This window comes from Labeo rohita, chromosome 21, assembly GCF_022985175.1.
Source record: "Labeo rohita strain BAU-BD-2019 chromosome 21, IGBB_LRoh.1.0, whole genome shotgun sequence".
In the NCBI taxonomy this organism is placed as follows: Eukaryota; Metazoa; Chordata; class Actinopteri; order Cypriniformes; family Cyprinidae; genus Labeo; species Labeo rohita.
In genome coordinates, this window is record NC_066889.1 from 8,668,456 (window position 1) to 8,689,266 (window position 20,811).

The 20,811-nt window shown below is 35.5% G+C and overlaps 1 protein-coding gene across 1 annotated transcript in view; it reads right to left on the bottom strand.

The window, feature by feature from the left end:
• kif4 (kinesin family member 4) overlaps nt 1–20,365 on the bottom strand; it is a 62,038-nt gene extending 41,673 nt beyond the window's left edge. The window contains exons 1-10 of the mRNA XM_051093335.1: nt 20,074–20,365; nt 18,907–19,030; nt 18,718–18,832; nt 16,052–16,242; nt 15,856–15,945; nt 10,021–10,187; nt 7,506–7,600; nt 4,064–4,183; nt 3,216–3,391; nt 2,989–3,050 (exon numbers count right to left, since the gene is read on the bottom strand). Coding sequence (XP_050949292.1) covers nt 2,989–3,050; nt 3,216–3,391; nt 4,064–4,183; nt 7,506–7,600; nt 10,021–10,187; nt 15,856–15,945; nt 16,052–16,242; nt 18,718–18,832; nt 18,907–19,029 — 1,139 coding nt within the window. The 5' untranslated portion in view covers nt 19,030; nt 20,074–20,365. The remainder of the gene's footprint in view (nt 1–2,988; nt 3,051–3,215; nt 3,392–4,063; nt 4,184–7,505; nt 7,601–10,020; nt 10,188–15,855; nt 15,946–16,051; nt 16,243–18,717; nt 18,833–18,906; nt 19,031–20,073) is intronic.
• Nucleotides 20,366–20,811: the final 446 nt, after the last annotated feature.

Consider the following 20,811-nt stretch of genomic DNA (forward strand, 5'->3'; position numbering starts at 1 on the left):
CTTTTTTTTTTTTTTTCTTTCCCCCGGCGTCAAAATCAGACACATATACGTGTTAGAAAACACTATTCCTGGCTGCATCAATATCCGTTGACCACTGGATATTTGTTAGGTTGTTAGGAACATTATATCATGTTCAGCAACCTTTAGTTTAAACTGACTCTCGATTGTTTTACTCGCGTTTTTGTATCTTCCCTATTAAATCCATTCACGCTGAAGGCTCTTTTGCCACTCAGTTCAGCTGAGGGGGCTTGTCCCGGCGGGAAAGTGACGTCAATGCATACCCTCTATACCTGGCCAACAACAAACAATACAGTATAATCAGTTGAGGTCAAAAGTTTACAAACAACTTACAGAATCTGCAAAATGTTAATTATTTTTTCCCTAAATAAGAGGGATCATACAAAATGCATGTTATTTTCTTATTTAGTACTGACCTGAATAACATATTTCATATTTCCATAGTCCACATAAGAAAATTAATTTGAATTTATAAAAAAAGAGCCAGTTCAAAAGTATACATACGCTTAATTCCTAATACTGGTGTCCAATACCTGAATGATCCACCGCTGTGTTTTTTGTTTAGTAATAGTGCAACAGTTGTTCATGAGTCCCTTGTTGGTCCTGAACAGTTTAACTGTCTGCTGTTCTTCAGAAAAATCCTTTAGGTCCCACAAATTCTTTAGGTTTTCAGCATTTGTGTGTATTTGAACCCTTTCCAATAATGACTATGATTTTGAAACCCATCTTTACACACCGAGGACAACTGTCAGCAACTGCATGCAATCACAGATTGCACTCTTTGATTCATTGTACAGCAATCCTTGGAAGGAAACTGTGTATTTGTTCCATTTAAGTACAGTAAAACTTTTTAGTACCACAATGCAATTAATTTCAGAAGTGCATTACAGAAGGTTGTAGGCTGTTATTTTATCCTTTACTGCTATGGTTGGGTATCGTTAAAATTTTTTCGAAAATCAATGCCGATATCGATACCTTGACTTTGATACCAGTTCCTGAATGACACTTTTTCGATACCAATTTTATGAAATTAATTTTAATAAGATTATCTCTAAATAATTTTTTTGCTTATTGACATTTATACAGTTTTAAAGACTCCTGAGCCACTGCACAAAGAAAGGGGTTGTTCCTTTAAATGCGAATGAGCTCTGCTCACCCCGCCCCTCTCTTCTCTCTGTGGAAAGACGGTCTTGTTTACATTAGCCGCATTTAGCCACTAAATTTCCTAACTACCACGTTAGAAGGAAAGGCGATCGCAAAGATTCATAAAAAACGCTTATACTCACTTCTGCTTAAGTGAAGCTGGATCATAAATGATTCGCGCGAACATAGACAGATATATGTAGATCGGGAGGTGCGTTCCCTTCACAAACAAATGTAATCCACTGCATCTTCAGCTGCTCAGATGTCGGGAGTAAATGACGACCACTATGTTCATTATTACATCCAGCAACACAACACCTCAATCGCTCAATCGGAGATATTCTTGTCTAACTTACATCCCTGCTCTGGCATCAAAACATGGAAAGTTACTGGACTGTGACAGCTGGTCTGAGGTAAAAGCTCATGTCAATCAACTATTGTGGGAGCAGCCTCTGTCAGTGTAAGAACTGAGAACGGCTCGATTTGAAAAAGGGGATATTATTTTTACAGATTAATTAAAAACCACTGCATGGATTTTTATCATTATAGGGTAGATTTGTACATACACTGCCAACACACATTAATGTTCAAACAACATGAAAAAGTGAACTTAGCATCCGATGACCCCTTTAATAAAATTCAAAATGTTTTCAGTTTACACATCTGCTGTATTTACCTAGTGCATGTTCGTTTTAAAATGCATAGCTCGGACAGAATCATAATTTCTATCCTTTTTTCACTATTTACTGACAAGCACTAGCAATTTCCAGCGCTGTCTGCCGGTATGTATAACTTTATATGCTTTCTCTCTTCTGCAACTGCTGTTCTGACTCAGAGGACATAACATTTTAACAACATTACATGGCCAAAAGCACATTAGACGGCAAACGGAAGTTATTACAAACATTCACTGGCGGTTTAGAAAGAGTTTTGAGTAAAAGCGGAGTATAAATCTTATTTATTGTCTTATGTTGCATCACGCTACAGTGTGCATGAATGATCATATAACACACACTTCGTGTGTATGAAATGCCAGTACGGATTATGATTGTTTTATTTTTCTAAACAAAAACGCACCAGTGTAAACGTAGCCTTACATCTAAGGGGGTTGTGATGCTTTTACGCTACAGTCTCGCGTGTGAGCTACATCTCTGAGTGTAGCCAGTGTAAACTAGCAGCTGTGTTCCACTTTGTTGCAGCTCTGCGCAGGACCAAGTTTGGTACCGAACAACAAGAGGTTTTTGATACTCGATGGTAGAGACATTTCAGTCAGTGACTAAAAAGTATCGATACCCAGCCCTATAATTACTGCTTTAACATTTAAAAAAAATTAGGGCGATATGATGATGTGTGTTGATCAGCTGGCCGAGATCAAGCTATGTTTTTTTTTTTTGTGTTGTTTTTTTTAATCATTTTATCTGGTAGATATATCTGTGCAACTTATTTATGAGAAACTGCAAACGAGAAATCAATGTGGTTCTGTGTGTGGTATGACAGGGGGCCGTATGATTTCTATGATGTATGTGTCGTGTTCTGGCCACATGACTAAGCACTCAAACAAACTCTTCAAAACTTGTACATATGAAGAACAAGTCATTCTTAAGAAACATGCATAGTTTCAAATGCATAATGCTCAGGAACCAACAAAAAAAAATTAAAACTATCAGACATCTTAGCTGACAGATGAAGACTGTAATACCAAGGTTGACCACCATATGGACTCATATGATAAATATTTTAACCCTAACATCTAGAATTAATAAAGCAGTATATCTGCACTTTGCACCCCTAATCCCCCCCATTAAACTTTATATGAAAAGGCCATACCCTGTCAGCACAGGTGCAACTCCTCCACGGGCATGCAGGAGCATCACCTGAAGCTCTTGTACCTGTTACAAAAATAAATAAATAAATAATAATAATAATAAAAACATAAATCTGAAATGAAACCACCCAAAGTATTAAATCAGCATTCTACCTGATTTTAAGTAACTAATATAACAGTTGTTTGAAAAGAACTCAAATAGCCTCAAAACACCAAACAGACTTAGTACCTGCTGTTTGAGACGCTTCATTTCTACTGCACGTGGGTCAACATTGAGAACGGGCTTGTTCTTAATTTTACGGGCACGGTCAGCATAGCGCAACGTGTTGATGGTCTCCTCAATGTTGGAGTCTGCTGGACTAACACACGCAATCATCAAGGTGTGGCTGTTTCCTCCGAGAGAGTCTGGGAAGAGAGTTGGTGAAGAATTCCATGACCAAAAACAAACAAACAAACAAACAAACAAACAAATAAATAAATACAGAAACACACACGTTTGTTTTTGTGAACTGTGGGGACTTTCCATAGACTTCTATAGTTTTTATACTGACAAAACGATATTGTCTATCCCCTAACCCAACCCTAACCCTAAACCTACCCCTCACAGAAAACATTTGCATCATTACACTTTTAGATAAACATCATTTACTATTTTTAATAATTTTTTAACATCGACCGCACGCCGGTCCCCACAATGTCAAAAATTTCAGGTTTTACTACCCTTGTGGGGACATTTGGTCCCCACAATGTAGCAAAAACAAGTACACACACACACACACCCAGAGCAGTGGGCAGCCATATTGCTATCGCTGTGGCACCTGGGGAGCAGTTGGGGGAAAAAAAAAAAACAAAAAAAAAAAACAACAAAATCGGTGCCTTGCTCAAGGGACTCACCTCAGTCATGTTATTGAGGGTGGAGAGAGCGCTGGTTATTCACTCCCCCCACCTTCAATCCCTGCTGGACCTGGGACTCAAACCCGCAAACCTATCAAGCCCGACTCTCTAACCATTAGGCCATGGCTGCGCGTGTGGTGTATTTAACAAAGTAATTTGATAAATTACAACAACAAATCTTACCCTGTAAGAGGCGTGTCAGTTTAGAGTCCCTGTATGGCACAAATGTCCCTTTCTTGCTTTCATCACCCAGAGCACTGATCACATTCCCCAGAGACAGAAGTCCACGATTAATACTGATTCCTGTGACATAAATTATTTCATCAAATCAGGTGCAAGAGAAAAAGTTACAATTCTGTTATTTCCAGGCTCATGACTTTGCTCATGGAACACAAACACAAATTTTGGAGAATATCTTGGCCACACTTTATATATTAATGCAAATGAATGGGTTGTTAAGCTAAAAGTAAATGTAAAAAAAAAAAAAAAAAAAAAAAAAAAACTTCAAACACTTAATTACAACAATAATGCAATAATGAGGAAGACAGGAGAGGAGGAGACAGACAACCCCGACAGAGGGTGGAGATTAGATATAATCTCTGTCTCCGCTATTATCTCTGCTGCATGTGCGTATAAGCAGCCAAGTGAATGCAGAGTGAAGCAGCCATGCAAAAACAAGTTGCATATGAGCAGGTGAGATTTTTTCCCCATTAATTTTTTTTAAACCGTAGATACGCAAATGTTAACGGTATGATAACTGTGCATGTTAAGACCGGTATATTGTTACAACCCTACTCTGTACTGTGGAGAGGACGAAATCCAGACTGAAAAGGTTCATGCAAAATATATATTTTTATTATTATTATTTCTGCAAAATTATTTTGGAGACCACCTTTTCTAGGACCTTACACAAAAAGGGAAGTTTGAAGATTAGTCTAAAATTACCCAGCACTGTTTCCTCAAAGCCAGTTTTTTTTGAGTACTGGGGTGATCATGGCTACTTTCAGTCCAGGTAGCACATAAACAGTTAAAAGGGATCCATTTATCATGCGAGTAATATGAGACACGGCAAAACATTTTTGAGTAGATGTGTACTGGGTTTAACACACAGGAAGAGTTCATAATCAGCTGTTCAACCACAGATGTATTGGTGAGTGTAAAGTTACAGTCAATGTCAATCGCAATCTCTCAAAGCTCCGTTATAATCAACAAAGCTCTCTAAACTAAACAATGAGTCTCTTATTTACATCACGTCTGCACTTAGTTAGTCATAAGATGATTCATGAGCAAGCAAAACTGCATTTAACAAGAACTAGAGGTCGACTGATGTATCGGTTTTGCCGATTAATAGGCAACAATAGTTGATTGGCAGAACCATTGGTTATCGCCAAAAATCCATGCTGATAGTTTTTTCCGGGTTGGGTCCATTGCTGGAGCGCCTGAGATTGATTAAGATTGATAAAAGCTGTAGAATAGAAGTATTGTTTCTTGTTAGAGTGTGTTAATTTCAGAATTTACCGATATAAATTTTTTATTTGCTTTTGTTAACATTAATGAACAGTGAACTAACCGTAATGATCAATATATAATTAATATTAATATTTTTATTCATTTACAAAGTATGGTTCAGTAGGCTATTTTTTAAATAGTAGAGAAGTACTACTAACCTAGTTATCTGTAAAATCCAATCCGGTCGTAGGGATGTAATGGTATGAAAATTTCTTATCACAATTTTATTTAAATTAACCTGGTTATCAGTATTATCACGGTATTGTTAAAATGTACTGGAAATGTTCAAAAAGTACTGACACATAATTCACTTCAAGTTTTATATTTAAAATCAACAAATAAAAGGACTTTTTGTTTGCATAATCACTAAAACAACAACAGTAGTCTAAAAATGATGTCCAGATTTTAAATGACAACATGACTGACAACAGTTTAACTAACAGCATGTTAAAATATCTAATGTAAATTTTCAAATAAAGCTTTGAAAAAGTTTCATAAAAAGATAAACCTCACGTTTCAGCCAAAAAGGGTTGTCAAAATGATAACTGATTCAATAAATGATAATATGTATTTTATCTGTTCCAAAAATAATCCAGATAATTTATCTGAATTGTTTAAATGTGTAGAATCCACTTAAGCTTATTTTTCATCAACCGGTCAAAATTTTGGCTACAGCAGGGCATGAAATCCCCTGAAAGTCCGTTTTTTGGCCAGACAAAAACTGAGCACGATGTAAATGTAGGTCTCTGTAAATCCACAGAATGACACTAGATGGCGCTTATGGAAAAACTGAATTACAGCTGTTTCCCGTGAACTCCGTGGATAAAGCAGCATTGCGATTAAAAACAATACTTTAGATATTACATGGAGTGAAGATAAAAACAAAATGCCATTGAATCTTTTCTGAAGACAGTCCAAAACTTCAGAGGTACATTCATATAATTAATTAATTCATATATTCATTATAATTCCCGTTTTACGTTTCTGCCGGTGGGTGCCCAACCCCCAATTGCTTAGTGAAAGGCACAGACTACAAATACATTAGTTACCAAATAATACACACATTCTTTCTGTGAGGGTTGCGCTGCACTAAATAAAATGAATAAATACCTGTTTACAATAAGCACTTTTTCACATGTAAACAGGACAAAGTTTGAGGGCACACACGTAATATCTGAGGGAGCGCAGAGCCATGATCACTATATACATGGTCGTCTCTTGTGGATCAGCACCTAGAGATGACCTCTACAGCCAGATACCACATCAACTAGATGAGCCCCAGAGACGGATCCCCAGTGAAGACTGTCACCTAGACGGCCATTCTGTCACCGATGGAGTTTTGGTTCCTTGCTGCTGTCGCCTCTGGCTTGCTTAGCTGGGGACAGTTTTTCTTCAAACGATATTGTATACTATTTGAACTGAACTGAGCTAGATGATGACATCATTGAATCCAATGATGAACTGAGTGTTTACTGTTGCCCTTTTGCATTATTGATGCACTATTTCCTATTTAATACTGTACGGCCACTTTGTCACAATTGTGTATTGTTAAAAGCGGTATATAAATAATGGTGACTTGACATGGCAGAGGAAGCCAGCTGCAAGCCGAGAGATTCGTGCTGGCACCCTCTCATACAATAATGCCCTCTTGACATTTTAAAAATCACACTAAAAACGGCCTCAAATAAAGTATGAAAATGAGAATAAAGCCATAAAAGCTGCAATGAATTTCTTATTGCTTAAAATGAACGGACTATCTCGTGTTTTTCCGTGAGGATCGGCGCCCATGCCCTTAGCACTCTTAAAACATTTTCTTTTAAAAGCTTTAAAGCTTTTCCGCTGTCTTTTCACAAAACAAAACTACTCTGCGTGCCGTGCGCAAATGAGACCGTTATTTAAAACGGTGAGCGAATTTTGACAAACTGAAACATTTCTGATTGGCCACTGCAATCAAGATATGTGATTGGCTTCACTGTTCACAGCTGCAAAAACATTTTGACTGAGGGTATGCCCCAGGCTATTGGCACTGTAAAATGCAGAATGAAGAGCAAAACTATGAACTTCCTTCAAAAAAACAAAAACAAATAAGAAGAACGGATTTTTAGATTGAACTCACCCTCTTTGAGACGATCTCCCTCTGCTTTAGTTTTTTTTTGTCTTTCAGATCCAGCGAGATCCACCAAGTGCAATTTGGAGACCATGATTTCACTCCTTGACAAACAAATGTCAATTTAAATGAAATAACTATTTACAATTATTCTACAGTTATAACCAAACATTATACAGTTTTATAAAGACCCAGCAGTAGTTGACCATTATGATATTTTTTGACCAGCTGTCCATTATATATTAAGACGTGGAGAAATTTTCTTTGACAAATTAATTTAACCTTCCTTATAATTTCTTTAAAACCCTATGTAATCCATTTTATTTTTTCCCAAATTCCATTTTATTTTTTTCCCAAATTCAGTTTTTTCCATTTTAATTTTTCTGGACTCTTTGTTTTTTAAATTGTTAAAGGAGAAGTCCACTTCCAAAACAAAGATTCACATATAATGTACTCGACGCCCTTGTCAACCAAGATGTTCATGTCTGTCTGTCTTCAATCGTAAAGAAATTGTTTTTTGAGGAAAACATTTCTGCATTTTTCTCCATATAGTGGACTGGTATGGTGCCCCGATTTTGAACTTCCAAAATGCAGTTTAAATGCAGCTTCAAACAATCCCAAACGCGCTTGATCCCAGACGAGAAAGAAGGATCTTATCTAGTGCAACGATCGGTTATTTTAATAAAAATAATACAATTTATATACTTTTTATTGCCAAACGATCGTCTTGTCTTACTCTGCCTGGACTGTTTTTGTTCTGGGTCATGACAGTTAGGGTATGTCGAAAAACTCCCATCTCATGTCCTCCCTCAACTTTGAAATCGTCCTATATTGCTGTTTTACCTTTTTTGTTAAGGGTGTTTGATCTTTTTTGCATGTTCATTTTGCAAAGACTGGGTTAGTACTTCTGCAGCGATGTAGGATGATTTTGAAATGATTTTTGAAGTTGAGGGAGAAAGTACGATTAGAGTTTTTCGACATACCCTAACTGTCTTGAGTCCGAATACACAGAGTTCAGGCAGAGAAAGGCAAGGCAAGCGTTTGAGATTAAAAAATATTTAAATTGTATTTTTTTTTAATGAAAATAACTGATCTTTTCGCTAGATAAGACCCTTCTTCCTTGGCTGGGATCGTGTACAACTGCATTTGGGATCGTTTGAAGCCGCATTTAAACTGCCTTTTGGAAGTTCCAAATCAAGGCACTATACCAGTCCATTATATGAAGAAAAATGCAGAAATGTTTTCCTCAAAAAACAATTTCTTTATGACTGAAGAAAGACAGACATGAACATCTTGGATGACAGGGGGGTGAGTACATTATATGTGAATCTTTGTTTTGGAAGAGGACTTCTCCTTTAAATTACATTTTATTAATCAAAAAGCAAGTCTGATGAACTAAATTATGAAACCATTTTACATCAGTTTATTAAAAGGTTAACAAAACTTACATGTTTAGGGCCTTATGAAATGTTTTATTTTTTCCTCACCTTCTGTTTTATTGCTGCCAAATTCTGTTTAAGCACTGCGCAAAAACAACTTACTTTATTAAGTTTATTTTTACAATATCTACATTTTTCTGGTTATAAAATTAAATGAATATTTTATGCCTTCATTTATCTTTTAACCTAATTAAAAATTAAACTATTTTTTGACAAACAAAGTTACTATTAAAATTAAAACTTGGAAAAAAATGTATGATTATTCCTTAATAAAATAAAGCTTAACAATTTTAGTAATAATAGGAGTGGTAGTACATTTACGTATGTACGTACATTCTACTAAACAGTAGTAATATGTCTTCAGTTAAACTGAACTTTTATTTTGACGGGTGGCTGCGAATACCTATGTGTATATGACATGACGATAGTTTTTCCTCAAAAGAAACTGTAAAATGCTCATGAAACAACTTCAGAACAGTTCTAGAAATGTTGTTCATGTATTTACGTCCTCATTTGGCGAGATGGCAGACGCTGAAAATCACAGTGAGCGTCACACACACTTCGGTCTGTGTGTTGTAAACGAAACCGTGTGTCTGTACCATTCACACATGGAGACACAGAACATGAACGATTCATATCTAAATAGTCTTTTTGCTTAATATTTAGACATACTAGTCAATATCACGATTTGATTTAAGTGTAATGACCTACTTTTGATTAACTCATCCAAACTTTGACAAATTCCGTGACATTCCGCAATATACAGTAAATTCTGTTTTTATGACTGGATTCTGCGATTCCATCCACGTTTTCCACATTGCGGAAATCATAGGGCCCCATTTCTTCATTAGCACCTTATTGCATCAAAAATGCTTATCAGTTTTATTGTAAACATTTTTCAATCACAAGCAACTGCGTGTCTATAATTAATACACAAATTGACAACAATCACAGCTTACTCCATTTTCCCCCATCATACTCATCCTAAAAAGTCATCTTATAACAGCCAACTCAATTTATTGAGTCTCCAAACAACCATATTAAGTTATTTTAGTTTGACACCATGTGCCGTTGCATTTACATACTTGTCTCCTTTGCGTCGCTGCTCCAGTGATATGGTAAAGATGGCATGTGAGCGAGATGAAGCTGCATTCATGGCTGTTGAGCCCACTGTTCGTGCAGAGTTTCCCAACTCAAGACAACCCACCATCTCATGAGCAGTGAACACTTCCTTTTCTGTCAGCCCAACAATCTACACAATGAAAACAGAAAACAAAAAGACATCAGCTACCATAGACGGCAAATGAAATTTAAGGTAGCTGACCTACTATAAATAGCACTGTGGGCAGTTCTCTAGTGAACGATGCAGTTGTGAAGCACGCGTGGTAGCAAAATCTTGCATGAACTATTTGCATTACAACAGAGAGAGGATGCGTGCGCAGAAGTTAGCATCGGGGTCTATAATTAACACTCGCCAAGTGCCCAATGAGAGTAAAAATTGGCATTGGCGAGTATGCAAATATGTTAGTCGCCCATTGGCCTGTACCTTTTTTTTTTTCTTGATTATAACAATCTGAGAACATAACGTGGTTTAGCGCGATTATCAAAACGCAAAGACTGAACTGTAATTTAATAAATGCATAATTATGTAATATGATAACAGTGTATAAATGTTTTTTGCTGCAAGCACTGCGAGTTTGAGTCGCTTATAAGAAGAGATGCACCTATCAACCGCCCAGGGACCAGAATTAGCCAATTTTCCGCATGATAGGCCCAAACCGGTGACAGGCCGGTCAGTCTATCGATTCCAAAATTACAAAAATCATTTATATTTTATTGTATTCAGTGTAAACGGCAGCTGACAGGTTAATGTATTTATGTCGAGCCATTAGGCTTGCACAGCCTGTCTGAGTGCGAGAGAGGCCCATGCTGAAAATCAAAACAAATGAGTGTAACAGCACACAAAAAAATGTATAGAAGCATACTGCGTTAGAAAACAAGTGTTATTTATAATGATAGGTAAGCAACATTACACAACCAAGAAATATTATTAAATATTAGCATTAGGGATGTGACAAGATCTCGTGACGATATCCTCATAAAACATTTTGCAGTGTTTACATTAGAGCTGCACGATTAATCCTTAAAATATCGAGATTTCGATTCAAACACCAACGCAATCTTATTCCTGAATTACAACGACTCATCCATGTCTATTAGGACTGTTTCACATCGCGAGTGTCAGTGGAGCGTGAGAAGCACGTCTTGTCGCTGACCATGTTATTAGGTGTGTTCGACTTCATCTACGGCTACAGACGGCGATCAACGAGAGTAGCCGAGAGCAGTCGGGGGCGGAGTTGAAAACGGAGGCGTCAAGACGGACACTTTTTACTCTCGTTAGTGAAGCTCTCGCGGTGTTTGCATGCTCTATCACAGAAGAAGTGAATTAAATGCAATATTTATCAAATACACAGACTTTTCAAAAGCGTTTTCATGAGCAACAGAAACACGTTTCATATACTGCTTAATACAGCGCCATCTGAACAAGAATAATGATAAACATAAATATATACCATTTAAATACTAATAAAGTGGGGTTATATATGCTTTTATCAGTGTTTTATGATAGATCTGACTCAATATAACATTGCGACTACAGTAAAAACACTTTTATTGTTCTTAAAACACAGATTTGTCAGCATTATCGGACTTGACGATGTTAGAATAAACCCGAAACACACGTGATCGTTGTCATGCGGTGAATCTGGCCAATCGTGAAACAGCCATGTGGTCATCAGAGCTCCTGCAGCCGCTCTGAAGAAACTGCGCCGGCTGAGTCAGTCGGCTGCTCTCGAATCGCTATCGCGGTACTTTGATGGCACACGTGACAGTCACGAGGCGTCGGCGTCGCCTCAAGTCGGACAAAATTTCTAACCGGCATGCACTGCTTCAAGTCAGAATTTGATCGAGCTGTGCAGCGCTGCGTTAAGTCGAACACACCTAATGTCTCGGTCGGGGTACATGTGAACGCAGAAAAAGCAACACAAACAGTCTTGTCAACCACATTATAATTATTATTTCTGTGTTACAGAGATTTAAATAATAGAAGTACTGGGATAAAAGTTTATAGTTTGGGCATAAACACTTACTGTCTACAGTAGCGATCAAAGCGAAAGTATCTTTACATTTGTATGTATAGTAACGCTTATCCTCGTCCGCCAGGAAGTGGCGACAACTGCCCGTTGTCATTGAATCATTCATTCAGGAAATTTCAATAGTTTTGAAAAAGTCTTAACGAAGTGAGACACTGACTGCTTCATTGAATGCCTTTTTTTATTATTATTTTGTTTAAATGAACATGTTTTTAAAAGACTTGAGTAGGGCTGGGCGATACGGGCAAAAAAAATATCACCATCATTTTTTTTTCCACATCAGTCGATATCGATAATTATCACGATAAATGTCAAATCTTTATTTCTTTCAAGTTTAAAGTCAGATTTTTGCTCCAAAGCGAAAGTTGTAGAAACCAGACCATTAATTTCCGTTAACAAAATAAATATCTAAACAGAAAACTTAATTTCTGCATGTTCTAATGAGTTATATTGTTTCAAATCAAGAAACAGGTTTGGGTTGTCTGATAATGATAATAATAATAATAATAATAATGATAATGATAATAATAATTATATCTGCAAGCAGCAATTACCAGGGTTCGAGCATATAAGGTCTTTGAGGTGCAATGGTTTAAGAATGTAGCCCAACCCAAAATATATGGCTAAAACTAAAACACATCCATGATGGAGAATACAAATCACAGAAATAAAATGGTTGAACTATTATATTAATGTTCATTAAACATCATCACACACGCAGACACACACGCAGACACACACGCAGACACACACGCAGACACACACGCAGACACACACGCAGACACACACGCAGACACACACGCAGACACACACGCAGACACACACGCAGACACACACGCAGACACACACGCAGACACACACGCAGACACACACGCATTTTGTTGCACACAAGAGATTTCTGTAATAAATGACAGGTAACAAATCTTTTTCTGCAGGTCTTCTCTTGAGTTAATATGTCATTTTCAGGTTTCACTGAAATCATAATCAAAAATAATTGTTAAAACTGATATGTCTGTATGAATAAAGTGCTAAACATTGACTTAGTGTGATTTGAAATGCAATGATAATTTTATCATCACTGTCTAAATGCTAATTCATATGACAAAAACTGAAAAACAATATATTATTGATTTAATGAGCCCATTAGTGGTCTTATGTTGGGGTCTAGTGGTTAAAATTGTATCTTCAGACAGCTTAGTATTAAAATAAGTGTTTATAACTATTTTAGTGCCATTTTTAGCCTGGTCTCCATAAAAAGTTGCATACATTTACATGATGCATCAGTTTACTTAGTTCTGTTACATTCTGAGCTTTCTTTAAGGAGTTTTAGGCACCTAGGTACACTATATAAGGTCTATATTATTAAATGTCCCTGTTATAGCTCTCGAAACACAAATGTTCAACATTTCTTGATAATTATTGACCTAGAGAGCCTATGGAAGAAATGCACATCTGATAGTAGCTTGAGGATGCAGAGGTAAATTGTTCATTATCAATCAGTAACATCTGTAAAAATTGTAGCAACCTCAGTTTTATTTCGTTAAATTTATTCTGACCCAGTTTTTCTTTTTCTTTTTTAATTAAGCACTGGTCTCCCATTGTAGCAAGCATACATTTTAAATCATGATAAACACAGTTAAAAATCACACATAATGGTACCTTAACACCATGGTAAAAATATAACTACATGGTTTTATAGGTAGCCTATTTGTATGAAAAACGGTAGTCTAAAAACATTCAGTATAAATGCACACATGCTATAGCTTAGTCACAAATACATACATACCATTACTCCTGTGATAAAATTCAATGTGAATATCCCACATTGCTGCCACAATACCATGGTGCAGTGAGTGTTACTACAGTAAATCCATGGTAAATGATGGCGATGTGTAGATTAAAGAGCCTTCTGACTGTCTCGTTGCAATGCACACAGCTTTAAACTTGTTTAAATCACAGAGTCATTTGTGTTCATCGCTGAATTCAAGTGTTTCACACTGGATCTCACAGCGCTGTTTAGTGCTCACGTGACGAAGTAAATGCATCTTCTCTAGTGAGCTCCCGCAGCGCGGCAGTTTGAACTTTAGTCCGAGCGGATAAACGGTCCGTGTGGCGCGATTCAAAAGAGTCCCACTGTTTTGTTCCGCTTTTGGCACATAAAAATTATATCAAACATTTATCGAACGCTTCATATTGTTTTATCGAGGAAAATTATATCGCGATGATTATAATTATTGAATTATCGCCCAGCCCTAGACTTGAGCAATGAACAGTTTGTCAGAACCACTAGTAAACTGCGTTTTGTTTAGTTTTCTAATTTTTTTTTTCTCCAGAATTGTGACAGAATCATGGTCTCCAATTGTTTAAATGTTGTGCATTACTGTATATTATTCATTAAAATGGAAGTTTATTTTTATAAAGTTGAAAATGCACCTATATTTTTTTGCATTGTCTTTTTCAGTTAAATAAAAGACTACTTTCCCTATATATTTCATCAATGAGGATTTCTTAAAAAAAAAAAAAAAAAATTAAAATCTCCTCTTGTGTCTTGTCTCGTCTCATGGGATAAGTGTCTCGTCACACCCCTAATCAGCATGATTGCAATATAACACTGATCTTAAACAATAGTAGTTCAATAAACAAGCTAAAATTACATGACATTTTAGACACAATATTAACAGTTTTTGCTCAGTTTCACAAACAAAAATCATTTTAATCAAAGCCACAACTGTTGTGCATCTCCAAGCAACATATAGCAGGGTTTGTTACCAATAAATACATGTTTTTGAACGAATCAACTGAGCCAGTGATTCGGTAACCCATTTAAAAAGACAGTCAATTTCCTCATTTCTAAATGAACCAGCCATTTAAACGAACTGGTTGAATCCAAGACTAAATGAGACACTCATTAAAACTGGTGGTTTGGTGTCATATTTAAGTGTCACTTGCATTTTTCTCACCATTTTTTTTATTTGCGCGTTCAAAAAAAAAAAATCATTTAAAACATTAATCCTATAACACTATGCAGCTGTAATTTTGCGGTGTAAAGGCACCTCAGTTTCTAATTGAATTAATTGAAACAATGTTACATTTAATGAAACAAACATGCATTTAATAAGGTTAGAAAAAAAAAAAAAGGCCATTTATAAACAGTTGGAAATTACATGCGTTTTATTATATACGGCAACTCATTTCTACCTTTTATCAGTGGCAGAGCACTTTATTTTGAGAGTTGTTTAAGAGAGAGAACATCTGTAACTTAGACCAGATTGGGGGAATCTGTGAGGTTTATTTCATTATGTTTTTTTTTTTTTTACTTCCACAAACATTTTGTGATTTGAAACATTACCACTTATTAGAACATGCAGAAATTAAGAAATTAATTTTCCAATAAAAGATATTTTAAGAAGGGTTTGTCATGTTCTGACCATAAAGAGTAGTTTAACTAACTTTCACTTTGGAGCAATTTATCATGATAATTATCGATATCATCTGATATGAAATGTTTTAGCATGATCTTTTTTTTTTGGCCATATCACCTAGCATACTACTCAAATGCTTCTCACTGGATGACACAGCACTTTTTAGTGGTTGTGTGATCGAGACTGTAAATAAAAGCATTTGCTCTGAGCTTGTGCTGTTCTGTCTTTTAAGCAGAGCTGCTAAATGTGTGTGCGGCATGGTTCAAATGAGTAGCTCTAGTTCACTCTGCTTTTGGCACGTTGGCAGTTTGCCGTGTTTCTCATAATTATAATTTGTAGAACTCACTTTGATGCCATCTTTAGGATCCTCTCTGATACTGATGATGGGTTTGTCCTTTGATGTGCACAGTAGGTCCAGGATCTCTTCATTGTAAATCTAAGTTTAAAAAGAACAACAACACCCTTGAGTTACACAAAATGAATATTAAATTTATTCATTAATTAAATCCATAAAGGAGAACAAGATGGTAAAGCATTTATACCTCCAGATAAGACACAGACAATAAAAATTCACAGTCTGCACATTTAGACTTTTCCTGAAAGATTCTTCGTATCACTCGTGGGATGACCCCAACCGTGGACTCGTTCTCTTGTTCTGATGTGTATGTGCCTCCCATAGAGAATGTCTTTCCTGACCCTGTCTGCCCATAGGCCAGAACGGTGGCATTATAGCCTGCAAAATGCAAACAATGAGGTTAACCAAAATTAAATTTCTCAAGATATCTTACTTTTCAAACAAAAATGTGATATAGGTTTAGATCAACATAATGGTGAAACAACAAAGACTTAAAATAAAATTAAATAAAATTAAGTAAATAAAAATTTGGGGTAAACTACCCCTTTATGATTGATTAAGATCATTACTTGTGGTAAGTTGTATATGTGAAATGTTTTTGTTGGACATTTCTGATGACATAACCAACAAATTCAAACAAATAAATAAGTGAATGATTTAAAAAAAAAAAAAAAAAAAAAAAAAAAAAAGAGCCTAAGAGTAATTTTTACTCTTGCACCCGGGTTTGTTTGATATTAGAGTTCAGAATGTTTCGATGACATTTTCCAAACTCGAGTACACACCCAAAACAATATCATAGTTTGCAAAAAAAGGTAGTCAGTTCACATAAATCTTAAAGCCTAGCGAAAAGTGCAACACTACTTAACACTGACAAGGAGATAAGTCTTTATTTAACCCTCTGGGCCTCCTCGGTCATTTTTGACTGAAAAAAAAAAAAAAAAATTATATTTTGCAATTTTAAAAACCGTAACTTCATCAGAATGAGATGATGACACCTGGGGACTTTTGTTACATTAGCTATGTAAACACACAAACAAAAATCATGGATTCGGATATGTTAAAGGAAAAAAAATTAAAATTAAATATAAATATATATATATATATATATATATATATATATATATATATATATATAATATGAATATATATATATATATATATATATATATATATAGGAAATGAATGAGAAATACAAAAAAAAAAACATGAAAACTCAGAGAATCTTTTGGTGGTACCAACAACAATTCACAATTGCACATATCAACAGTGCAAAATAGACACGCACGCACGCACACACAAAAACACAAACACACATAGAAATGAACTAATAAAAATGTAGCAGAGCAAATTTAGAGAATATGTGAAATAAAATAAGTGGAAAAATACAAAAGAGTCTCTCTCACAAACACACACAAACACACACACACACACACACACACACACACACTCACTCAGAAATTAACTGGTAAGACTGCAACAGAGCAAATTTTGTGAATATGTGAGATGGGGAGAGCAATTCTCTTGTATTTTAATGTTTGATTGTAATCATAATGCAACCTCATATTTATCTAACCAAAAATATCTAAACCCTGACAAAAAGTAGTCTTTTAGAACGTCTTAATGTATATCTAAAACCAAAACCTAATAAAATATGTCAAAAAAACAACACCAGTCCAAAAGCCTCTGTAGTATATATATATATATATATATATATATATATATATATATATATATATATATATATATATATATATATATATATATATAAAATATGTATATAGGGAGATATACAGGAGCTTACTTGACATTACACAAGTTTTTATTTTTTAATGACACCAAATGGCACAATTCTCACTTCAAAAAAAATGGATTTTAAAAGCATTCACTTTGTTTTAATGTGAAATGTTGCATTCACTGAAAAATTATTTTAAAAAAATATTATATAAATAAATATATTAATTCTAATGGGGAAAAATAGCCATTAAAATTGTATAAATATTGCATATTGTCATACAATTAACAGAAAGAAAATATTGCATATTGTCATACAAAAACAGAAAGAAAAAAAAAAAAAGATTTTCCTCGTAAAGTCTAGAACATTTTTTTTATTTGGCATAAATTAAAAACTAAAATATATACTTGAAACACTCTCAGCATGAGCAGACAACAAAGGTAACTAGCAATTTCATGATTTTAGTTGGTGTTCCATTCCATCTACAAGTAATTTTCCCAGTTATATTAATCTATTTTGCTGCTCACCATGTTTCTGCTACTGTTGTTAAAATTATTGTGCAATTACATTTTTAGCAGGGCAGCTGAAAGGGCTTGAGTGAAGGAAATCTGGCTCTAGATAAAAATATAGAATATAGTGCTGAGATATTATTATCATAAACAACTCTGAGCGGTTGTTGTGTATACATCCCCATTGTATTAATGTGCTGCTCACTTTAAACTGTAGAAACTGTAAAATGGTGCCTTGTCCGCTACTTGAGAATGCCAGATCTATGGTGATTTTAAAATGGTGATTCCATATTTCGAGTGAATGTACTGCCTGATTATTACAAACAGTAAAAACAGGCAAACACCACACTAAAAACAACAGACAATGATGAAACTTAATAAAAACATGAAAAGATTAAAAATATTTAACACTATTGACACTATTTTCAACAAATGCTGATGTCAACATTGACACCATGCTGGTTTGACCAAATTTAGCCATGTTGTGCTGCAAAAATCAGAAAGAGAGAGAGAGAGAGAGAGAGAGAGAGAGAGAGAGAGAGAGAGAGAGAGAGGATAAAACTAAATAAAATAAAGTACAGAAAAAAAATCTATCGGGACTGCTTTACAAACCTCTAAAAAGCCCCAACAATAATTGAGACACAGCTGTGTTGAACACTTCTTCCTGTTCTGTTGAGGGGTCAAAGACATAATCATAGGTGAAAGCCTTGTCATTGCCAACGATCACCTGAAGGGACAACAAAATTTAATGAATATCTAACAATACAACTTTTTGATGCATAAGTGTGAAATGAGACAGACCTGAGGTTCACCGGATACAAATGTAAGACAGCACTGACATCCTTCATTGATCTCTTTGGGAACCAAAGGCCGGCATCTCAGTGCAACCCTCACAGGAATTACCTTCTCATCCTCCTTGGTCATACTGGAAGGGCAGATAAAGTTAGACACAATAATAAAATACAATAATGTTGAAGAACTACAAAACACCTTTCAATAACATTACTTGTTTTGGTATAGAATGTCTTGTACAGAGTTAAAATAACACTGACAGTAGAAATGCACAGATCGGCTATCAGTCAAAACTGGACAGTTTTTGCTTCAAACATGGCAACTGGAATCTGCCATGAAATATCATACCCTGTAATTCACCTCTTTCATGCATTATAAATTTAGAAATTCACCAAAATTCATGGGTCAATCCAGGGGCCGGTTGCATAAAGGGGTTAGACCAGTCTTAAAAAGTAAGTCAGCCAAATTTTTCTTTATGTCTGGTCCTAATGTTTTATATTCAGTTACAGAAAAATGTAGATTAGTCCAAGCTGGATCCAAAAAATAAGACTGATTACTCTTTGGTTAACTGCTAGTTTATCAGACTAGTACTTAAGACGCTGTCTTAACATAGAGGCTAAGTTTATGCAACTGGCCCCAGGCCAGTAAGGGTTATAGCAGAGCACTCAATGTTCGACATCACTGAATGCTTAATTGCTTAGCCAAGGCTCATGGGATGTATGTGCCTGTATTCCACTGATGGTTCTTGCTACGTTTCATTTAGAAATTTCAATTATTGTATGTCTTCTTCAGCACTTCGAAATGTCTGCCATAGTAGAAGTTAAAGTCGACAACAACAAACCACTTCTGTGGTGCAGCTGACTGTCCCACATACATACGTATCATGAAACATGCATTAACATTACATGTTAGCAAAATATGAACAAGTCTTACTTTTTGGTCCAAAATAAGGTTATATGCAACTGATTTAACATACACGACTAGTCTTTAGGATGTAACGTTAAGGCAATAAAAACATATTTATGCAACAAGGCCCTAAAGCCTGAACTGTCCTTAATGCCAATATCTTGCAACTTTATATACACATTCTACATACAAGCATCTGAACTAAACAACACACAAGTAAAACAAGGAGTTGGTACAATAAAACAGGATGTTTAAAACGCATTTCATTACCTTCCACGCTGTAATCTGTTGTTTTCGTTATTGAGGAGTAACGCTCAGTAAAAGTTCCTTTTTACACAAAATCGAATTTTAAATTTTAAATAAGACTGAACATAATCTTAGTCGCACTGCCAAAATACCGCTATTTTATGTAAAAACAGACTTCCTTAACCGTTTCTGTCATAAACATCCGATAATCTTTGTTTCTCTAAAGAAAGACCCTGCCCGCCACTTTCAAATAACCAGCTCCTCCTTTGACGTCATTACGTAGCGGCCAACCGATCAGCTCCACCTTCTTCTTCTTACTCGTTTTTATTGGCGGTTCGCATTCTTAAATAGAGCATTACCGCCATCTACTGTGGGCGATAAATCAGAGACTTGTATGTCCCCAGTAGTGATGGGAAGTGCGGATCATTTTACCGACTCGGACCTTTGAGTCTCGTTCAGCAAAATGAACTAAACTTTTTTCGAGTCATTTCGTTCATTTTAGCAAAATATAATAAAAATGTTACGTGTTACTTCCCTAACACATCTAACGTTACTGCTTAGACAAACGTTGATCACACTACAAACAAAACAAAACTATAATGCTATAAGAAACAGAAAAGATTAATTTCTTGTTTACCTGGGTATGTAGTCTATGTTTAGCTCACCTCACCTCTTATCTGACAAGTTTTCGGGTTCGAGTCGTTTGTTCATCACGTGACAGCCCCATGAGATGAACGAACAACTCCTAAAAACCCAAAGACT